General features: G+C 40.5%; 1 protein-coding gene across 2 annotated transcripts in view; it reads left to right on the top strand.

The window, feature by feature from the left end:
• Nucleotides 1-19,035, top strand: part of LOC126248321 (serine/arginine repetitive matrix protein 2-like) — a 255,691-nt gene that overhangs the window by 91,840 nt on the left and 144,816 nt on the right. For both annotated transcript variants that reach the window (XR_007545460.1, XM_049949210.1), the window contains one exon: nucleotides 9,228-9,356. Coding sequence is in view for 1 of the 2 variants with exons in the window: in XM_049949210.1 (XP_049805167.1) it covers nucleotides 9,228-9,356 (129 nt within the window). In the remaining variant the exon portion in view is untranslated. The remainder of the gene's footprint in view (nucleotides 1-9,227; nucleotides 9,357-19,035) is intronic.

The following is a 19,035-nucleotide window of genomic DNA, read 5'->3' as shown; positions in this document are numbered from 1 at the left end:
ATACGAGACGAAGCGGGAATGTTTGAAAATATTCCACAAGAAATTTCCGGTTGTTTCAACCAAAATTGGCCGAGAAAAAAAATGTGTTGCATTACTTATTGAACTGCCCTCGTAAATGACTTATTTCAATTAACCACGTACATCCCACCCTTATAACTGGTAAGAGAGTTCTTACATTTTGAATCTATACAGTTGAAAGCAAGTTATAACAAACTGCATTCTGTAAGGTAAAGAAAATTGTCATTTTCCATGTGTTAAAGAAATGACTAAACAGTACACAGAACTAAATTTATAGCTAGCAGATACTGAAATATTGTATCTCGGTATTTATTTGTTTTGTGCATTGACTTTAAAATTTCTTTTTTCTTAGGCGAATTAAGTTTTTACTTTAAGTTCATAATCTAATGCATAATTAAGATTAATTAGTATAATAGATAATGGAGGTAAAGAGTGGATGAAACATTCCCATCATACGCATCTTTGTTATATTAATTACCTCCATTATGTTTATCTACACTATACTTTTCAGAGTAAGTATTAAAAACTTAGTTCCATCAGAGTAAGACTACCATCCATGGCATGGCACATCTGGAAATGTGCTTCTTACTTATGTTTACAACAGCTGGTGGTGCATCTGTATTCAGCTGTTGTTCATCACATTGATAACTGATTGTTGAAAAACAGTGAAGATAACCTCATTCAACAGAAATGACATTTATCAAACATTTTTTCTATAGTCAAGTGAGGTGAATGATATCCATTGTACTTTGAAAATTACCGTTGTTTTCAAAATCTCATATAGAAGATACATTGGAAAACATTAATGCTCATTTAGTGTCAAAAATGTTCTCTCTCTCTCTCTCTCTCTCTCTCTCTCTCTCTCTCTCTCTTTCTCTTTTGAAGTCGCATTGCCATGGTGCATGCAATGTAATTTAGTGATTAGCACCACTGAATGGCGTGTTTCGAATTGCTAGTTAAAACCTGACCACCAGCAATTATTTGTTATTTAGTATTATTACTTCTCGAAGGTCCTTGTAATTTCTTATGTTTATGATGATGTTTGTGTGTTCTGGAATATTCAGTGTTTGTATAAATAGTAGCGCTCTCCACCCACGAGTTCAGTTCAGTTCTGGGTCTATATTGGTGTTTGTAATTAACATGCTTTCATTGACAAGTGTTGTATTGCATTGATGAATGTGCTTTCGAATTTGGACTTGGGACTTGATTATGATGTGACATTATTTGGTGGAGATGGTGGTTGCTTTAAAACAGCTACAGCACCATTGCTCTAATCAGGTAACACAAAAGCTGTAGCTTACATGGACAGGAACCGGAATACAAGCTGTAAATGGTTGCCTAGGTTCAAATATTCAGGATACCAATGGGTTCCAAAACAAGAAGTCAGCTACATATGCCCGCCCCCCCTCCCCCGCCCATTGCGCTTGTGGCTCTTTCATGAGTTCATGCGTGACGCACACGGGGCTCCGAGGCTGCATTTCCTTCACCCTGCCCCTCCCTCCATCCCTATCCTCGCTCCTTTCCCACTGCCCCCGCCTTCACCTTTGTTGGTGTTCTGATTTATGTCGGCCTGGCTATCCACCTGCTTCCCTGTATTGCTTGCAATTTTGTTCCTCCCACCTGTTCTCTTTCATCCTTTGTGGTGTTTAGGTCTGCACTTCGGTTTGACCTCCACTTTGAAATTTTCTGTTTTTAGTGTGAGCCATTTGGGGAAGAACTCCTTCCCTAGCATCTATGGAGTGGATTCCTCTACCCCCTTCCTGCCCTTCTTCCTTCCCTGCCGTAGCCCCTCTCCACCCTGCTAATTCACCAGCATGTGTAGCCAGTCTATGTGGTGGGACTGTCACGTACCTACCTGGCTGAGCCCCCTGACAACACAGAGGTCACACTACTGATACCTGAGCTGTTCCTTCTCCATGTATGCCAAGGAGTGGTTACTTATCTCCTTTGAGCATTGAAACTCCCGGCAATAGCGGCCGTACCAGGCGGCCTTTGATGTGGCTGGGTGGCGCCCGTGGGGAGAGCCCCTTATCAGAGTGGGTGGTATCAGGGTGGATGCTTGGCACATGAAGTATATCAAGCTGCAAAAATCTGGACGTTCTCAAATAGTGAATGCTGCATCGCATGATGCAGCAGCCTTCCCTTCCCTGGCTACACCATGGGAGGAGGCCCAGGCTCACCATCTTAGGGTGAAACACTTTCCCCACTACCTCGTCTGTACTAGGATGGACGGGGACACATTCACCACCATAAAGCCATCGTTTTTGTTTTTTGGAGAATATCAACAACAAGGTAGTGTCTCTCAGTAAGATGTGGTCCCGCTCCCTGTTGATCAAAGCTGCTTCTGCCACTTAATCTGCAGCTCTTCATGCTTGTGATCATCTTGGCAATGTCCCAGTGTCTATTAGTCCTCAACAATCTCTCAATATTGTCCAGGGAGTGATTTTTCATAGGGATCTCATCCTGCAAACTGATGAGGAACTCGTGGCTAATCTGGAGCGGCACGGTGTTCATTTTGTTCGACGTGTGCAGAAAGGTCGCAAAGACAACCACACCGATACTGACGCCTCCATTCTGGCTTTTGAGGGGGATATCCTCCCAGAGTAGGTCAAGGTTATGTGCTATAGATGAGATGAGAAGCTGTACATCCCACCACCCATAAAGTACTTTCGATGCTTGTGTTTTGGGCATATGTCTTCCCGCTGTATGGTGGACCCTTTGTGTGGTGACTGTGGACACCCACTCCATGAAGGAAGCTCCTGTGTTCTGCCACATATGTGTGTGTCAGTTGTCATGACCGCCACTTCCCTCACTCCCCAGATTGCCCAGCTTATAAGAGAGAAAGGAAGATCCAGAAGTATAAGTCCCTAGATTGCCTGTCTTATGCTGAAGCTCGCCAAAAATATGAGACACTCCATCCAGTGACAGTTTCTTCAACTTTTGCCTCTGTTTCATCCTTTTTCCCCTCCTATGTCTTATGTCTTCCTTACCCCATCCCTGTCCCCACTCTCCTCTGCCCCTCTCCTGCACTTCCCACAACCTCCCCTCTAGGAGCCACGCCCTTTCCCCGGCCAACGAAGTGTGCCCCTTTTCGATCATCTGCCTGTGATTTGCCCCCCCCCCCCCCCTTAGGACCCCCTCCCCAGCATCTCTCAGGCCACAACTCAGCCACGAGATGCACCATTTGTGCACCCCAAGGTTGCCGACACTCTTTGGGTTCCAGATCTTGCAGACGTCTGTACTCCTTCTGCGCCCTGCCCTCCCCCACCCCTGAAAGAGAAGAAATGACACCCCCCCCGCCCAATGCCCCCGGAGATGCCGTCTCCCCCTTCGCAACCTTAGTCTGACATCTTATTTATGTATGTCACCCCATCCTAATCGGTGACGACCACTGACCAAATGAAATGACCACCTTTCAGCTCCTTTATGCCACATGATCCAGCGGAATTGCAATGGATACTGTCGTCACCTACTGGAAATATGTCATCTTGTTTCCTCCTATTCTGCATTCCATCTTTCTCTTTAAGAAACACATTCCATGTTGACCACTCTCCAATGTTCCGTGTTTTATCAGAACCATGACTGCTCTGGGGTAGCATCTGGAGGGGTCTGCACTTAGGTTTACGCTAATGTCATTAGTGAATGGATCATCCTTCGCACCAACCTGGAAGAAATAGTAGTTAGAGTGCAAACGGCTCCTGCACTGACTGTTTGCAATGTCTACCTCTCTGCAGGTAGGCCACTTCATTATGTTGAACTGTGTGCCTTAATACAGCAACTCCCGCTCCCCATTTCTCTTCCTCAGGGATTTCAGTGTCCACCACTCGCTGTGGGCTAGTACCACTTCAATGGATAGGGGTCTCCTAATTGACCATCTTATTATTATGCATTTTTGTCGTTGACCCACAGTTCATCCCAATGCAGGACTTTATTTGGGCGACCAGCTCCTTGATGTGGTAGCACAGACCCGTTTCTTGGACCTTATTTTTGACAAAAAGCTGATGTGGCTGCCTCATATTTGCCACCTAAAGACTACATGCATGGTGCTCTAGTCTTGTCCAGACTAGATTATGGTCGTCAGGTTTATGGTTCAGCAGTTCCCTCCACTTTGAAACTCCTTGACCCTGTCCTTCATTGTGGGGTGTTTCTGGCTATTGGTGCCTTTCACACTAGTCTCGTTGACAGTCTCCTCACAGAAGTGGGAAGCCCTCCCCTCCAAAATCGGTGTAGTAAGCTCCTGGTTCCTTTCGGAATCACCATTTGCCAATTCTCTGACCATTCTGTGTACCCTGCCCTCTTTGCAAACAAGGGATGTCTCCCTCCTGATAACCGCCTTCCACTCACTGGAATCCATTCCTTGTATTTCCTCCCGCACACTCTCTTGGATGGTGCCTAGGCCACAGATTAGCACCGAACTATTCCAGGGTCCTGAGGTCTCTGTTGCCCAGTGGTTTTCCAGTGTCTTGTACATTCCATCCTTGCAGAGTTCCAGGGTGCTACCATCTTCTACACTGATGGTTCTAAGACGATAGAAAATGCAGGGTATACTTTCGCATCTCCTACTGGCTTAGAACACCATTTATTGCAGGGATCATTTAGTGTGTTCACAGCAGAGTTACTAGCCATTCACAGAACCCTCCATTTTGTTTCTCAGGCCTCCCTCCATAGTGTTTTAATATGTACAGACTCAATGAGCAGCCTGCAGGCTATCAACCAATACTACTCTCATCACCCATTAGTCTCTGTTATCCATGACCTTCTCTCTGCCCTTGGCTGTGCTGTCTGCTCATTTGTCTTTCTCAGGGTCCCAAGTCATGTGGGCATCCCAGGGAATGAACTGGGTGACCGTTTGGCTAGAGAAGCAGATACTTACCCCATTCTGTTTCATGATTCCAGCTGCAGATCTATGTAACATCTCTCGTTGCCTGAAAGTGGCGTGATGTCTGGTGTGCTACTGCTCTCAGTAATAAACTGTGAACAATTTAAAGGAGTCTGCTACGGTTTGGCACTCTTCCTTCCACTCCTCTCGGAAGGAGTCCACTGTCTTATGCCATCCACACATTAGTCATACCAGGCTCACTCTTTGTTTCATCTTGTGTAATGAACCACCGCCACAATGTGGTTATGGAGCCAGATTGACAGTATCCCATATATTGTTGGAATGTCCCCTTCTTTTGGCCCTTCATACTAAGTACAGTCATCCAGATTAAGTTTTGTATTAGCAGACGATTTGTGGGTGGTTGAACTGGTCCTCAGTTTACTCCAGGAATGTGGTTTTTATTTTCAGATATAAGGTTTTGTTTTACACCTGGAGTGGGGAAGGGTGTTTGTGATTGGGACTTCTCTTCAGGTTTTCTCGGCCTGGGACACATGACCACTCCCCCTTGCAAAGACCATTCTTTGATCCCTGTGTTTTCCTAGTTTTTAGATTTGGACTACCATTTTATAACTTCTACTGTGTGTGTCTAAACTTTTAGTTCACCCCACTCTCTTCCGTGTGTAACTTGGGATCGCGAGACTGATTGCTTCGTCATTTAGTCCCATAACTCCCAACAATCAATCGATCACCTACACAACAGGCATCCATCAGTGTTTTCCCGAGATGCTAGTCCAGAGACTAAATGGCCAAAAGATATTTGACCAAGTCACCAAATACAATAGGTTGGATGGCATATTGTGTTTGGCAAATTTGTACTTTTATTTGGATGGTACAGCTCATCAGTGATTCGCAAACAACAAAGAGAAACTTGATAGCTGAAACAAAATCCAGGACAAACTGAAGAAAACATTTGGTGAAAGTCAGCAACAAGTCCTCTTACTGGAAGAAAAATTGAAGAACAAGGCTCAGTGTAATTGGGATATGACAGTCCTACATAAGAATGTTTTTGCCTAATTGTGAATCAAAAAATGATGGAAACTGACAAAATCTCACACTTGCTGAAAGGAGTCACAGAAAACATGTATGTAGCTCCTCTGGTAAAGGAAATCACAACTACTGAGAAATTCATCAAGTGGTGCAACCATATCGAGGAAATGCGACAGAAAAAGTGTCAGACAAAAGAAGTATTATCTACTACCAAATGTTCTCTCTATGGCAGTTGTGGAAGACTGTGGTAATGGAGTTCATCCCGATTCCAAGAAAATAATAGTAGTCGAAGATTTTCTATCTAACTCCTTAGCACATTCGTGATGTGAGAAGTTTACTCGGAGTGTGCTCATACTACTAGCGATTGATAGAGGACTTCTGCACCAAGGCATGCCACTTGCAGGAAATACTGCAGGGAGATACCAAATTTTCAGGGAATGAGCTGCGCAGGAAATATATTCTTGTCATTAAGGAAACACTAACATCATCATTATTCTTGTTGTTAAGGAGACACTAACATCATCTTTAGTCTTAGCATTGTATGATCAGAGTATTGAGACAGAACTTCACACTGACGTTAACAGTTGTAATGTAGGTGCAGTCCTAGTTTAAATTCAGGACGGTGCTGAAATACTGATAGCTCATGCTTCCAGAATACTCCCCTAGACCCCAATGAACTACTCTGCTGTTGAGAATGTGTGTCTTGCAGTTGTTTGGGCCATCAACATGTTGTGGCCTTTTTATTTGGCAAACCATTCTCAGTTATGAGTGCCCTCCATTTCCTGTGCTGGCTGCCTAGCCTGAAGGCTCTGTTGAGTCTACTGATTAGATGGGCACTGAGGCATCAGGAATATATTGTCACAGTGTTATTTAAAAGCAGACACAAACAAAAGGAAGTCGACTGTCTTTCAAGGACGGTGGTTGAATCGGCAGTCTGTATGAAATCTCTGTCGTTGCTGCACTCCCTATTAGACCATCACTCCTGGTTATCAGGCTGTATGGTGCGTAACAGTCAGGTTGGTATCACAGCACTGTCCTGGGCTTCTCCAGACACATCTTCGTTGGTCATTGGTGCACAGTTTGAAGCGAGACTCATCACTGAAAACAATTCTACTTCAGTCAGTTAGATTCCCGACTGAATCTGCCTGACACCACTGCAAACAGCCTTGTTGGTGTTGATTACTCCAACCAGCTTGTTTGAGCCCAACCACATATCCTTCCTCAATTGCTAATATATGTGTATATTGTTTGCCTGCATGAGGCATAGTCACTGTCCCACTGAGTACACAAAATGAAATTTGCAAAGACATTCTGCTCTGGTGTCAACATATCTGTTGTTTACTCTCCTTGCCAGCTGCATGGTGAAATTACATAGTAGCATCACACATTCATCTGTCGGCCACCAAAGTTCACAGTTTTGCATTTTTCATTGATACCTGTATGAACATGAATTTGTGACCAGTTTACATAACTCCTTCATGGTGAATCTCTCTTTCTCTCCCCCCCCCCCCCCCTCCCCACATCACTGGCCAGGTCTCTACTGATTCTTTAGACACTATGTGAGCCATACCAGTGATGGAAGCACGTGCCATAATTACCTCCAGGCCATCTTGTACCTGTTTCGTCTACAATGGTTCCATTCCACCGGATTGGAATCGACCTCTTGGGGAGATTCCCAAAGTAGACAAATTGGAATCTATGAATAATAGTGTGTACTGAATACCCCACCTGTTTTGCTATCACCAAACCTGTGCTGACTGCCAAAGCTCCAGAAATTGGAAAGTTCCTTGTAGAAAACACCATTTTGAAGAACAGAGCACCCTGTGTGATCATATCAGATTGTGGAAAAGTTTTCGATTCGGACTAGTATCAGAGATAATTTCATGTTACATCATCACCCACAGGATAACTGCCCACCACCTACAGCAAATTACCTCACAATATACTGTAATAAGACATTGGCAGATATGCTGTCAATGTATTTTGATGTTGAACAAAGAGATTGGGATACAAAACCGTCCATTGTGTCATTTGTATACAAAGCAGAGGTACAAGACCTTATGGGCTTCATACTGATCATTCTGCTCCATAGGTTTGTGCAAAAAGAACAATGGTACACTGTTCCTGTTTCAACCCAACAATACTCTAGAAGACTATGTGCAATACCTCATCACCAGAATGGAAGAAGCAAGACAGCTGGTTTGCATATGGAGCCTGGACACCCAGAAGAAAGACTGAGAGTACTGTAACACCAAAACTGAACAGTGAGATACCGCCGTGAATCTTGGTATGGATGTTTACACCTATATAGAAAGTGCAAGTATCAGGAAAATTATTTAAGTGGTACTTTGGGCTGTATTGTAGCCTTTGTTGCTCATCAGATGTCACATACAAAGATTATGACCTTTCATCAAGAAGACAAAAGCAGAGAGGGGTTGTTCATGTCCTCTGTAAGAAGCCCTCGAGATGTGCAGATCGATGATGGGAGCTTCTCGTTCAAGGAAACTGAAGACCTGCTCAAAAGTCGCAAAGCTTCAACAGGGTGGGCTACATCCAATGCTCGTCATAGTGAAGAGGCTGTGACAATGCAATCAGACTGTGAGGATCAGCTAATGCTGCCATAAGGAGACCATTGACAAGATCTATATATAGAATGCTGTAGTAAGCCCCCTTGCGAACTTGAAAAACAGTAAGTCACTATTTCTCCAGGAGAGGGAGCAATGCCACAAGCTGTGGTGCGTGCACTGTGGTGTAGCAGTTAGCATCACTGACTGGTGTGCTACAGGGAACCAACTGAAAACCCAGTCCAACTACCAGCACTACTTTGTTCTTTTGTAATTTCTGGAAGGTTCTCATTGTTTCTTATGTTTATGATGTTTGTATATTCTGGAATATTCAGTATTTGTATAAACAGCTGCGCACACTGTCCAGAGTTCCATTCTGTTCTGGCTGTACATTGGTGTTCGTAATAAACAAGCTCTTAGTGTTTAGTGTCATATGCCATTGACAACCCTGCACTAGGAATTGGACTTGAGTGTTGTTACTTCTTGATAGATTAGACTCTTCAACATTAGTGTAGAGAGGTATTCTACTTATCCATAATCAGCTTTTACTGTGGAGAGTATCTTTCTTGGAAATTAATGAAAAAAGTGAATGGAACGAGAAATATAAGAAAGTGTAATTTCATCAAAATACTGGGACACGAAAATTAACAAAGAGAAATCTGTCAGTCAAATCAATTTCATCCCATAATTTATTTTTAGTGAATTGAGAAGGTTATAGTGGTGCTAATGCTAGTATTTGTGTATGTCTTTTGTTACTTATTTCTATTTCCTTCTTTCAGTTCCTGAAGAAATTAAACCGCCAGGAACGAGTAGTTGAAGAAGTCAAATTGTCCCTGAAACCATATTATACCAGTAAAAAAATCAACAAGGAAGAATATAAAGAAATATTACGACGATCAGTGCCAAAGGTGAGTTTTATAGTATCCACTTGTCAACTCAAATATGAGCAGCTTGAGGGAACACAGTGGTAAGCACCGTTGTAATTTATTTTGAGTTATATGGCAATTGGTGCTACCTATGAGCAGCAGAATAAAATACACCAGGAATAAGTTCTGATTTCACTCGACAGGTATCAGGGTGATACTTCATGGTGAACACCAGTAGCTGCCTGTCACAGTAACATAATGGCAAGCGACAGGTAAAATGGCTGGCACTAAGAGGGACCCATGTACATTTTCTGAGTTTGTAACTGCTTTTGACGAGTTACAAGAAAACTAAGATGATGTTAGTGATCCTGATATCTCTGATCAGGATCCTGAGTACATTCCCAATGATGTAGATGACTCAAAGATATGTAAAATCACAAATCTATTGTACTCAGTATGATTCACGAACATAATGGTAAGTGCATGTACATACCATTATGTTCCTAAATGCATGGAATATGAGGTTAACAACAATTATGATAATAATGATAGTGGATTTCGAACTGGCCTTAATATTGAGCAGCCTGTCACTGTCTCATATTAAGGGGCAGAACAGATGAGGGGTCTTCTCGGAAAAGGTTCAGATGCACCTCATCGGCAAGACGTAATGATTCTGGTGCAAAGTTAGTTTCAGGAAATGTGAAAGACAAAAACCCTGCTCTTACTCTTTGATTACAATACGATGGACCCAGACTCATTGAAAAGAAGAAAGATACTTATGTTCTGTCCCACTATTAGATCCCTCCTGTTCATCATGGATTTTTCTTGTCACTAAAACCATCATGTTTGGACAATTGACACATCTGTGACTATTGATGAAGTGCTTTCAAGCAACAAACTGTACAGTTAAGTCTTCTGGTAACTCTGTGTAAGTGTTCTCATATGATTATATATTATTGTTTTGTTGTTAGCATATGTGATTTGGGTAACATAATGGAATCTCCACTACGTTAATGTCTTTATCTTTGTATATATCATATGTTATAGTCAATTCCTTTTACGTCTGTGTGTGCTAAAAGCTATGCAGTACAAAATGAATATATGAATAAAATTATTCAGATTTGTGAATCAGTTGCCAACTTTAATCCTCTGTATCTCCAAACTTCCATTTTGGCACTCAGCATTGTGTTTCCCTGAGCTACGCATATGTTTCAAGAAGTTTGTAGGTTATATAAGAACATGTTAATTTCTTGTATAAATTTTTCATTGCTTTATACTCTCTATATGCTGCCATGCCATTCAGTTGAGTAATTCACCACTTTACATGCCTGGAATGGTCGCTGTTGTGGTCTTCAGTCCAAAGACTGGTTTGATGCAGCTCTCCATGCTACTCTATCCTGTGCAAAACTCATCATCTCCAAGTAACTACTGGAACGTAAATCCTTCTTAATCTGCTTAGTGTATTCATCTCTTGGTCTTCTTCTACAATTTTTACACTTCCTACTTCCCTCCAGAATTCAATTGGTGATCCCGTGATGCCTCAGAATGTGTCCTACCAACCGATCCCTTCTTGTAGTCAAGTTGTGCCACAAACTTGTCTTCTCCCCAATCCTATTCAATACCTCCTCATTAGTTATGTGATCTACCTATCTAATCGCCAGCATTCTTCTATAGCACCACAATGCAATAGCGTCTGTTCTCTTTTGTCTACGCTATTTATCATCCATGTTTCAGTTCCATACAGGACTACACTCCATACAAATATTTTCACAAAAGACTTCCTAACACTTAAATCTATACTCACTGTTAACAAATTTATCTTCTTCAGAAATGTTTTCCTTGCCATAGCCAGTCTGCATTTTATATCCTCTCTACTTTGACGATCATGAGTTATTTTGCTGCCCAAATAGCAAAACTCATTTGCTGCTTTAATTGTCTCATTTCTTAATCTGATCCCTCAGCATCACCTGATTTAATTTGACTACATTCCATTATCCTTGTTTTGCTTTTGTCGATGTTCATCTTATATCTTCCTTTCAAGACAGTGTCCATTCCGTTCAACTGCTCTTCCAAGTCCTTTGCTGTCGCTGACAGAATTACAAAGTTGTTGACAAACCTCAAAGTTTTTTTTCTTCTCCCTGGATTTTAATTCGTACTCCAATTTCTTCGTTGGTTTCCTTTACTGCTTGCTCTCTCAACCACTGCTTCCCTTTCGTGCCCCTCGACTCTTATAACTGCCATCTTGTTTCTGTACAAATTGTAAATAGCCTTTTGCTCCCTGTATCTTACACCTACCAGGTAACATTGTCAAAAGCTTTCTCTAAGTCTACAAATGCTATAAACATAGGTTTGCCTGTCCGTAACCTATCTTCTAAGATAAGTTGTAGGGTCAGTATTGTCTCATTTGTTCCTACATTTCTACAGAATCCAAACTGATCTTCCCCGAGGTCAGCTTCTACCAGTTTTTCCATTTGTCTGTAAAGAATTTGTGTTAGTATTTTGCAACCGTGACTTGTTAAACCGATAGTTCAGTAATTTTCACACCTGTCAATACCTGCTTTATTTGGAATTGGCATTACTGGAATGGTACTAGTGTTAATCATCTTTAGTGACCGTCAGTCTGAGAACCAAGAAGTTCTCAAGAACAAATGTTTAACACTGAAATACTGCAACCAAGAACAACGCTTCCTATTTTCCTTTATGGGTTGTTTCATGTTTATAGCAATTGAGACAAGAATGAGAATAGTTGGCAACTGTGTTTAAAAGTTGTAGGTTTTCCTACCACTGTTCCTCACCATGTAAGCTTGAGCCACAGCTCTCACTTCTAGTATACAATAGACAATTTCATTGAAAAATGTATTTTAAAAAATAATACCACGTTTTGTATATTTCAGATATGTATGAACACAATCTCCATAGTTTCATTATGAATGGTTCTGTTAATGTTCAAAAATGTCCATGAAAATCACAAAATAATTAAATATTTTGATATGTTCTGACACGATGCTGAAATTGTTCAATTTTCATTGTAATTCTAATAGTAAAGTTTTAAAAACTTCAGTTATGCAAGCAGTAGTAGCCATTGGTAATTATTATATTGATGAATTGTGAACACTGGTTGAGTCCCAACCCTAACCCAAGGCTTAACAACTCACTGATTTTGAATGTGGGCACTCACGCCTGATCATGCTCTTGCTTGCGCGCAGAGCAATCGCAGAATGAGGGAAACACATGCGGATAATATGGTTGCAGCAACATATTGATGCACTGAGTCTGAAATAGAGGAAGGTCTGCTTTTGCAGTGGTGCCATACAATAGCAGCAATGGCAACTTGGCAGTGTGTAACACCAACAGTGTCCTTGTTCTCGAATCTGCAGCAGGAGGAATTGTATCATTTTACACAACAAGTGGGTTCTCAGAATATTTAGTGTACTGTCAAACATTGTGATTTCAGATGGTTTTGTCATTATTTTGGTTATAACTTTCATATATATTGTTAGATTAAATTGATTGTTATGGAAGTGGTAGGGTCTATGTGTAACAAATAAAATATCCCAGAACCAGAAAGTGTATGTATAGGTATATTTATCTGAGGCAGTTAAATAAAGTGTCCAAAGTCACCCCATGGATTGGGGTGATTTCGGACACGTGTGTTTTTTAAATCTGTGTCCGAAGTTACAGTACGTAGAGGGTGAATGCGGGCAGTTACAGCCTCTTTTTTAAAATTCTATATGCTTTTTATTTGATTTTGGTGACATTTTACACATTTTAAGGTAGCCCTTTGTTACGAATAAGTAATATGGAATGATATAATGAATTTTATATATTACAGATAAGTTTTTATTTTGCAAGAATTTAAATAAATTTTTTTTACAGTTCTTAAAGGAAATATTGTAAACAGACAGAAACAAACAAAGTAATTTAACTAAAAGATCAAAATAATTTTTCTCACTCATCATTCTAAATTAAGTTGCAAACACTTTAAATAAATGATTGTCTTAGAGTCTAAAGCACATCTTCTCGAAAAATGAACATTCCTCTCTTCTCAACTGGTGTGGGACGTATTCTCGAAATTTGCAATTTTTGTATTGTGTCATCATTGGGGACATTAGGAAACACAAATATGTTTTTACTGTTCTCTTGTGGGCGCAAGAAATTCACACTTACTTCCAGAGCACCAACATTTGTGGCCACTCCAACATACTGCCTTGTTTGCTCCTTGTTTCCACATTTATATTTGTACTCTGCAACAAGAAAAGCCTCTTCTTTCAGCACTAAAATTTCATTGGATGAAGTGTCGTTTTCACTTTCACTACTGCTAGAAACTTGTTTCAGCACTGTTTTCGTTTCCTTGAAAATCTAGGCCAGTGATTGATTTTCCAGGTTGAACGTCTAGTTTGCGGCGGTGGTGGGAGCTACCAAGCTTATTTGGAGGATAATGAATTTCTTTGAGCATTTCTTCAAAAGTGGAAGACCATGTGTCTGCTTTGCTTTGCTGGCTCTCCTGATTATCAGGCAATTTTCGTAAGACATGATCTGGATCAAAAGGGGTTAAGCCCGTGGCACGAAATCCACCCTTTATGTTTTCCTTGGAGTTTGCTGAAATCTTAGTCAGTGTCTGCTTCAGAAGAGATGGCAAGGCATCCTTGGAAATGGTCCCACGAGTGTGTTTCTTCCAATCAGTTAATACGGCTCACACGCTGCTTTCATTGGCCTGAAGAAGCTTACATCGGGCGGTTGGAGGAGGTGCGTGCTATTGGAGGGAAGGAGAATGAATGAATTATTGTTCTGCTCACACTCTTCAATAACACATAGAGACACGTGACTGGATAAGTTGTCTCCAATCATGACTGTTGGCCCATTTTGCCCCTTCAAATAGGGCAAAGCGATTGTAAAGAACCAGTCTTCAAATACTGGCAGGTCAAACCATCCACTTTTGTTTCTATTGAAACAAGTTCCTTGTGGTCTACGTTCTTGCTACGTGTCCCACAAATGCTCTGATTTGTAAAGGACTTACGGAGGAAGCAGTTTACCATCAGCACTAGCTGCCATCATTATTGAGACACTAGATTTTGATGAGTCCATCACTTTTTCAGCATGCTTACTCCCTCATTTCGTAATTATCTGCTGCTTGCCTGGATCATCTGACATGTTGGTTTCATCATAGTTGATCATGTTGGTAGGTGTGAGATTTTCCAGCCTTGCCTTGATATTGGAGAAAAACATCTTAACAGTCTCTTTGTCCACTTCTGTACGAGCTCATGTAATATTTTCGCTTAAGCAAACGGAAAGATCTTCTGACTGTCTTCTCCTGGCAAATTATTACAAAATTTCTTCTCTTTTCGGCCAGATTTATCAAGGTAGCCTTTAACTAAATATCTAATATCCAATTTAGTGAAAGGAAATCTCCAATGTGCAGCCCTCAAGATACCTTGCTTCAACATTTCTTCTTCTTCCTTATTTAGCACTGGCTGTCCTCCCATTTTATTATTATTATTATTTTTTTTTATTTTTATTTTTTTTTTTTTTCGAATGTGTTTCTGCACTTTATTTTGTAGGGTTGATTTAGGTATACCATACAAATCACACACTTTTCTGTACAATAATTTACCACTCTGAATATCACGAACAGCTTTATCTAAAAGTTCCAGGTCATAATTACACCGTACTGTAGCACCTCTCCTGCTCTTATACGTTGTTGGCATTGTCCAAAATCACCCCACACAGTACACAGTTTTACAAAATCTGTTGTTATTTTATGACCTTGCACGAGAAACTCGACAAACTTGTACAGAAATTGTCTTAATGCAGTTAGCTACTGAGCGCACCGACAATGACATTTACAATAACTTCCCACTTGGCGCAACAATAGAAAGTTTCCACTTCACGATAATGCACAGATTTTTAACATTGAGACTGCTTGTCAATTATTCACCTAGGGAAACAATTGATGCAAAATAAAAGTTGTGGAAAGCTAAAAATGCAATCTTGGGCTTAAAATAACTGGTGCACGGACGTTAAAATAAGTAACTCTTTGTTTCTATGCGGTGGCAAAGAGCAAATAAGCCATACTGTCCGAATTCACCCCGGTGTCTGAAATCACCCCGTTTGACGGTATTGTAGAACACTGAATACTTTCAGGAAGTTCAGTTTACAAAGGCATTACATATCATCGTGTCAAAGAATATGGAAACAGAAAATTTGATGGACCTGAGCATGTATAAGAGGTTTTATTAAAACTTAATCCTTACAGACCTGAATTTTATCTGGACGAAAGAAAATTTTTATTCATGTGGTAATGCTATTAGGTGATTTTTAAAAATTATTTTAGATGCAAGTTTTATACAAAACATACTTCGTACACTTGGTGTCATTTTGTGGACTCAACTAACTAACTGCGAAATATTCTCTATTGTAATAAATAATAAATTGATCATTCAATAACTACCATGCAAATTAACAATAACAATATTAAATTATACTGTGGAATATAGTGCATCAACCAAATCTGTGTATTCTGGTGGTCATGAGCTGCTACAAGCTGCTGTGCACTGCTACATTGACTTGCTGGTATTTTTATAGTGATGCCTGACAGTTGGCAGCACTTGTGCCTGATGAAAATGTTGAACATTCACAAATGTGTACATCGGATTTCCATTGGGAAAAAATACTTGTTTGCAGCTAAGAGACAGTAAAAGATAATATACATTATTGTAGCAAGAGGGTCTGAAAGAGTTAAAAGGAAGCTCTCTGAAGAGAGAAGAATTGAGTGAGTGTGCCATTCAGATGAACTAAGAGATTGCACTAATCTTAGAAAAGCCCTTGCACCCTTTCACAGATGGTGATTTAATGAAGAATGCTTGGTAGTTGCAGCTGAGTGTTCATGTCCACATCAGGTAGAAAAATTTTGTGTGGTGCTGTTATCAAACATGACAATCATGTGTACCACATAGGTTATATCAGACACATTCAGAGCCAGCTTGCTAACTCTTTGTAAAGAGGGTGTTGCTTATTCTTTAGCTCTCTACACTTTCATAGATAGTGCAGCTGAATGTGGCATTCTTAGCTTCATTGAAGAAAATCTAGAAAATATAAGTTGTCATGGAACTTAGTGTGTGTGCCTACAGACAGAGTGCCAGTCATGTTGGGAGAAAAAAATCAGGATTCGTAGTGGATTCGAGTGAGAAAATGAAAGTTTCCTGTATTCAATTTGGGCTGATCAGCAGCTTAAAGCAATTTATCTGTATATCAGTGAGGAATATAAAGCCGGTCTAGATTTCCATCTGGATCGATTTCCTTGTTTATACATGTGTACATGGAGTCTACCCACCTTATTCTCTGCGATGATGGGTAGGGCACAGTATAAACTACTCATAAGCTTCCGCTCACTGTCTGCACGCAGCGCACATTTGCTGTGAAGCCCTGCCCTAACCAAATTATCAGGACAGTCATGCCTTTGTTGAGTGGATCATCTGCAGTTTGTCCTAAAACATTGATTCACTGGAGTCCACTGCACAGGATATAATTTGTAATAATAATAATAATAATAATAATAATAATAATAACTCCATGTTCTTAAGTTCAAGAATAACTATTTAAAACAAGCTGCATTTAAATTCAGTTTGTGTATCATTAAAGGTAATGAATATTCCAAATTTTTTCGATTTTGATCCCAGTCATTGCAACTGTGAAATCTTTTAGCACTTTTTCATACATAACAAAGTTTACAGGTGTAGCTTCAGAGCAAAAGCCACTTCTGCAGGTTGCAAGAAAAGAACGGCATTTTTAAAGCAGTAATTCTTGCTATGCTGTTACTGCCTGATATAAAGGCAGACTTTTTTTATATTTTAATGATATTTTTTAAAAATGGGCTCTGTTAAATGGTTAAAATATTTTATGTAATATGTTAAAATGAATTATATGAAAATGAAACACACAAAGAAGAGAGACCAGATAGTTGCACTAGTAAGAAAAAAATTAGAACAAGAATGTGCACAGCCTTGTGTTAGCATTAATTTATGCAGATGAGATTTACTGAAAGTGGTAAGAAAGTTGATTTAAGGCTGTGAAGAAAACTGTGCAGTGATAGCAAATACATCTTGAAGTATTAGTAAATGAAATAAAAAGATGTAATGAATGATAAACAAATTATATCTTGAGGGTGCAACTTCCAAAGTGGTGTACTCTAAATTAAATGAGAGAATAATGTTGACATAAATAGTTTCTATTTACTATAACTTACGGAATGTTGAGAGCTGATGACTGTTCTAATGTGGGAAAAGTGAGGTGGTGGGAGTGGGGTGAGAGGATAAATGTTGTGTTAGTATTGTCACTTAGTTGAGTATTGAGGATTATCTTGAGAGACATTCTATCTTTCAGAGGGAGAACAGAAACAGGGAAGGAGGAGAATGATAGCTCACAGTCTAACTGTTTGAAACTTTTGGGAAATCTGTCAGTCATTGTGGAATAGAAATGGAGTAAGATTATGATTTTATAATATGCAGCAAAATTTTGCAGTATGTTGACAGGCTGAGCTTTCTGCCAACCACCTTTGCCTCCTGGAGTTTCCATTGTTTGAGCGTTTTGTCAATAAGAGGTCTCGGAGTTTGTAATATACAGCAAATTGTTGACAGGCTTTTGAAAAGTGTGAGAAGCTATTTTCTCTTCATACAAAGTGTATGAAAAACCATGTTCTGTTTATTGTTACAGTTCGTTATACATTTAAAAAATTTGCTTTTTCTTACATAGGGAAATGTAAAGAAATTATTTTTCTTATCCCGATAGTTGCTTCTTGAAACAGTAAATAGCTCTAGAGCAGGGGTGGCCAGCCTTTTTGGCAGGTAGGCTAAATTTTTGAGAGGGGATTTACCTGCTTGCTGCAATACCAGTTTTTGTTTTGTGACCGAGCGAGGTGGCGCAGTGGTTAGCACACTGGACTCGCATTCGGGAGGACGACAGTTCAATCCCGTCTCCAGCCATCCTGATTTAGGTTTTCCGTGATTTCCCTAAATCACTTCAGGCAAATGCCGGGATGGTTCCTTTGAAAGGGCACGGCCGATTTCCTTCCCAATCCTTCCCTAACCCGAGCATGAGCTCCGTCTCTAATGACCTCATTGTCGACGGGACGTTAAACACTAACCACCACCACCTTTGTTTTGTGAACGTAAACGAGTAATAAATACACTATGTGATCAAAAGTATCCGGACACCTGGCTGAAAATGACTTAAAAGTTCATGGCGCCCTCCATCAGTAATGCTAGAATTCGGTATGTTGTTGGCTCACCTTTAGCCTTGATGACACCTTCCACTCTCGCAGGCATACGTTCAATCAGGTGCTGGAAGGTTTCTTGGGGAATGGCAGCCCATTCTTCACGGAGTGCTGCACTGAGGAGAGGTATCGATGTCAGTTGGTGAGGCCTGGCATGAAGTCGGTGTTCCAAAACATGCCAAAGGTGTTCTGTAGGATTCAGGTCAGGATACTGTAAAGGCCAGTCCATTACAGGGATGTTATTGTCATGTAACCTCTCCGCCACAAGCCGTGCATTATGAACAGGTGCTTGAACGTGTTGAAAGATGAGGTCGCCATCTCCAAATTGCTCTTCAACAGTGGTAGGCAAGAATGTGCTTAAAACATCAATGTAGGCCTGTGCTGTGGTAGTGCCACGGAAAACAACAGGGGGTGCAAGCCCCCTCCATGAAAAACATGACCACACCATAACAC

The sequence above is a fragment of the Schistocerca nitens genome, chromosome 3 (assembly GCF_023898315.1).
Source record: "Schistocerca nitens isolate TAMUIC-IGC-003100 chromosome 3, iqSchNite1.1, whole genome shotgun sequence".
Lineage (NCBI taxonomy): Eukaryota > Metazoa > Arthropoda > Insecta > Orthoptera > Acrididae > Schistocerca > Schistocerca nitens.
This window is presented reverse-complemented; position numbering and strand designations above follow the sequence as displayed.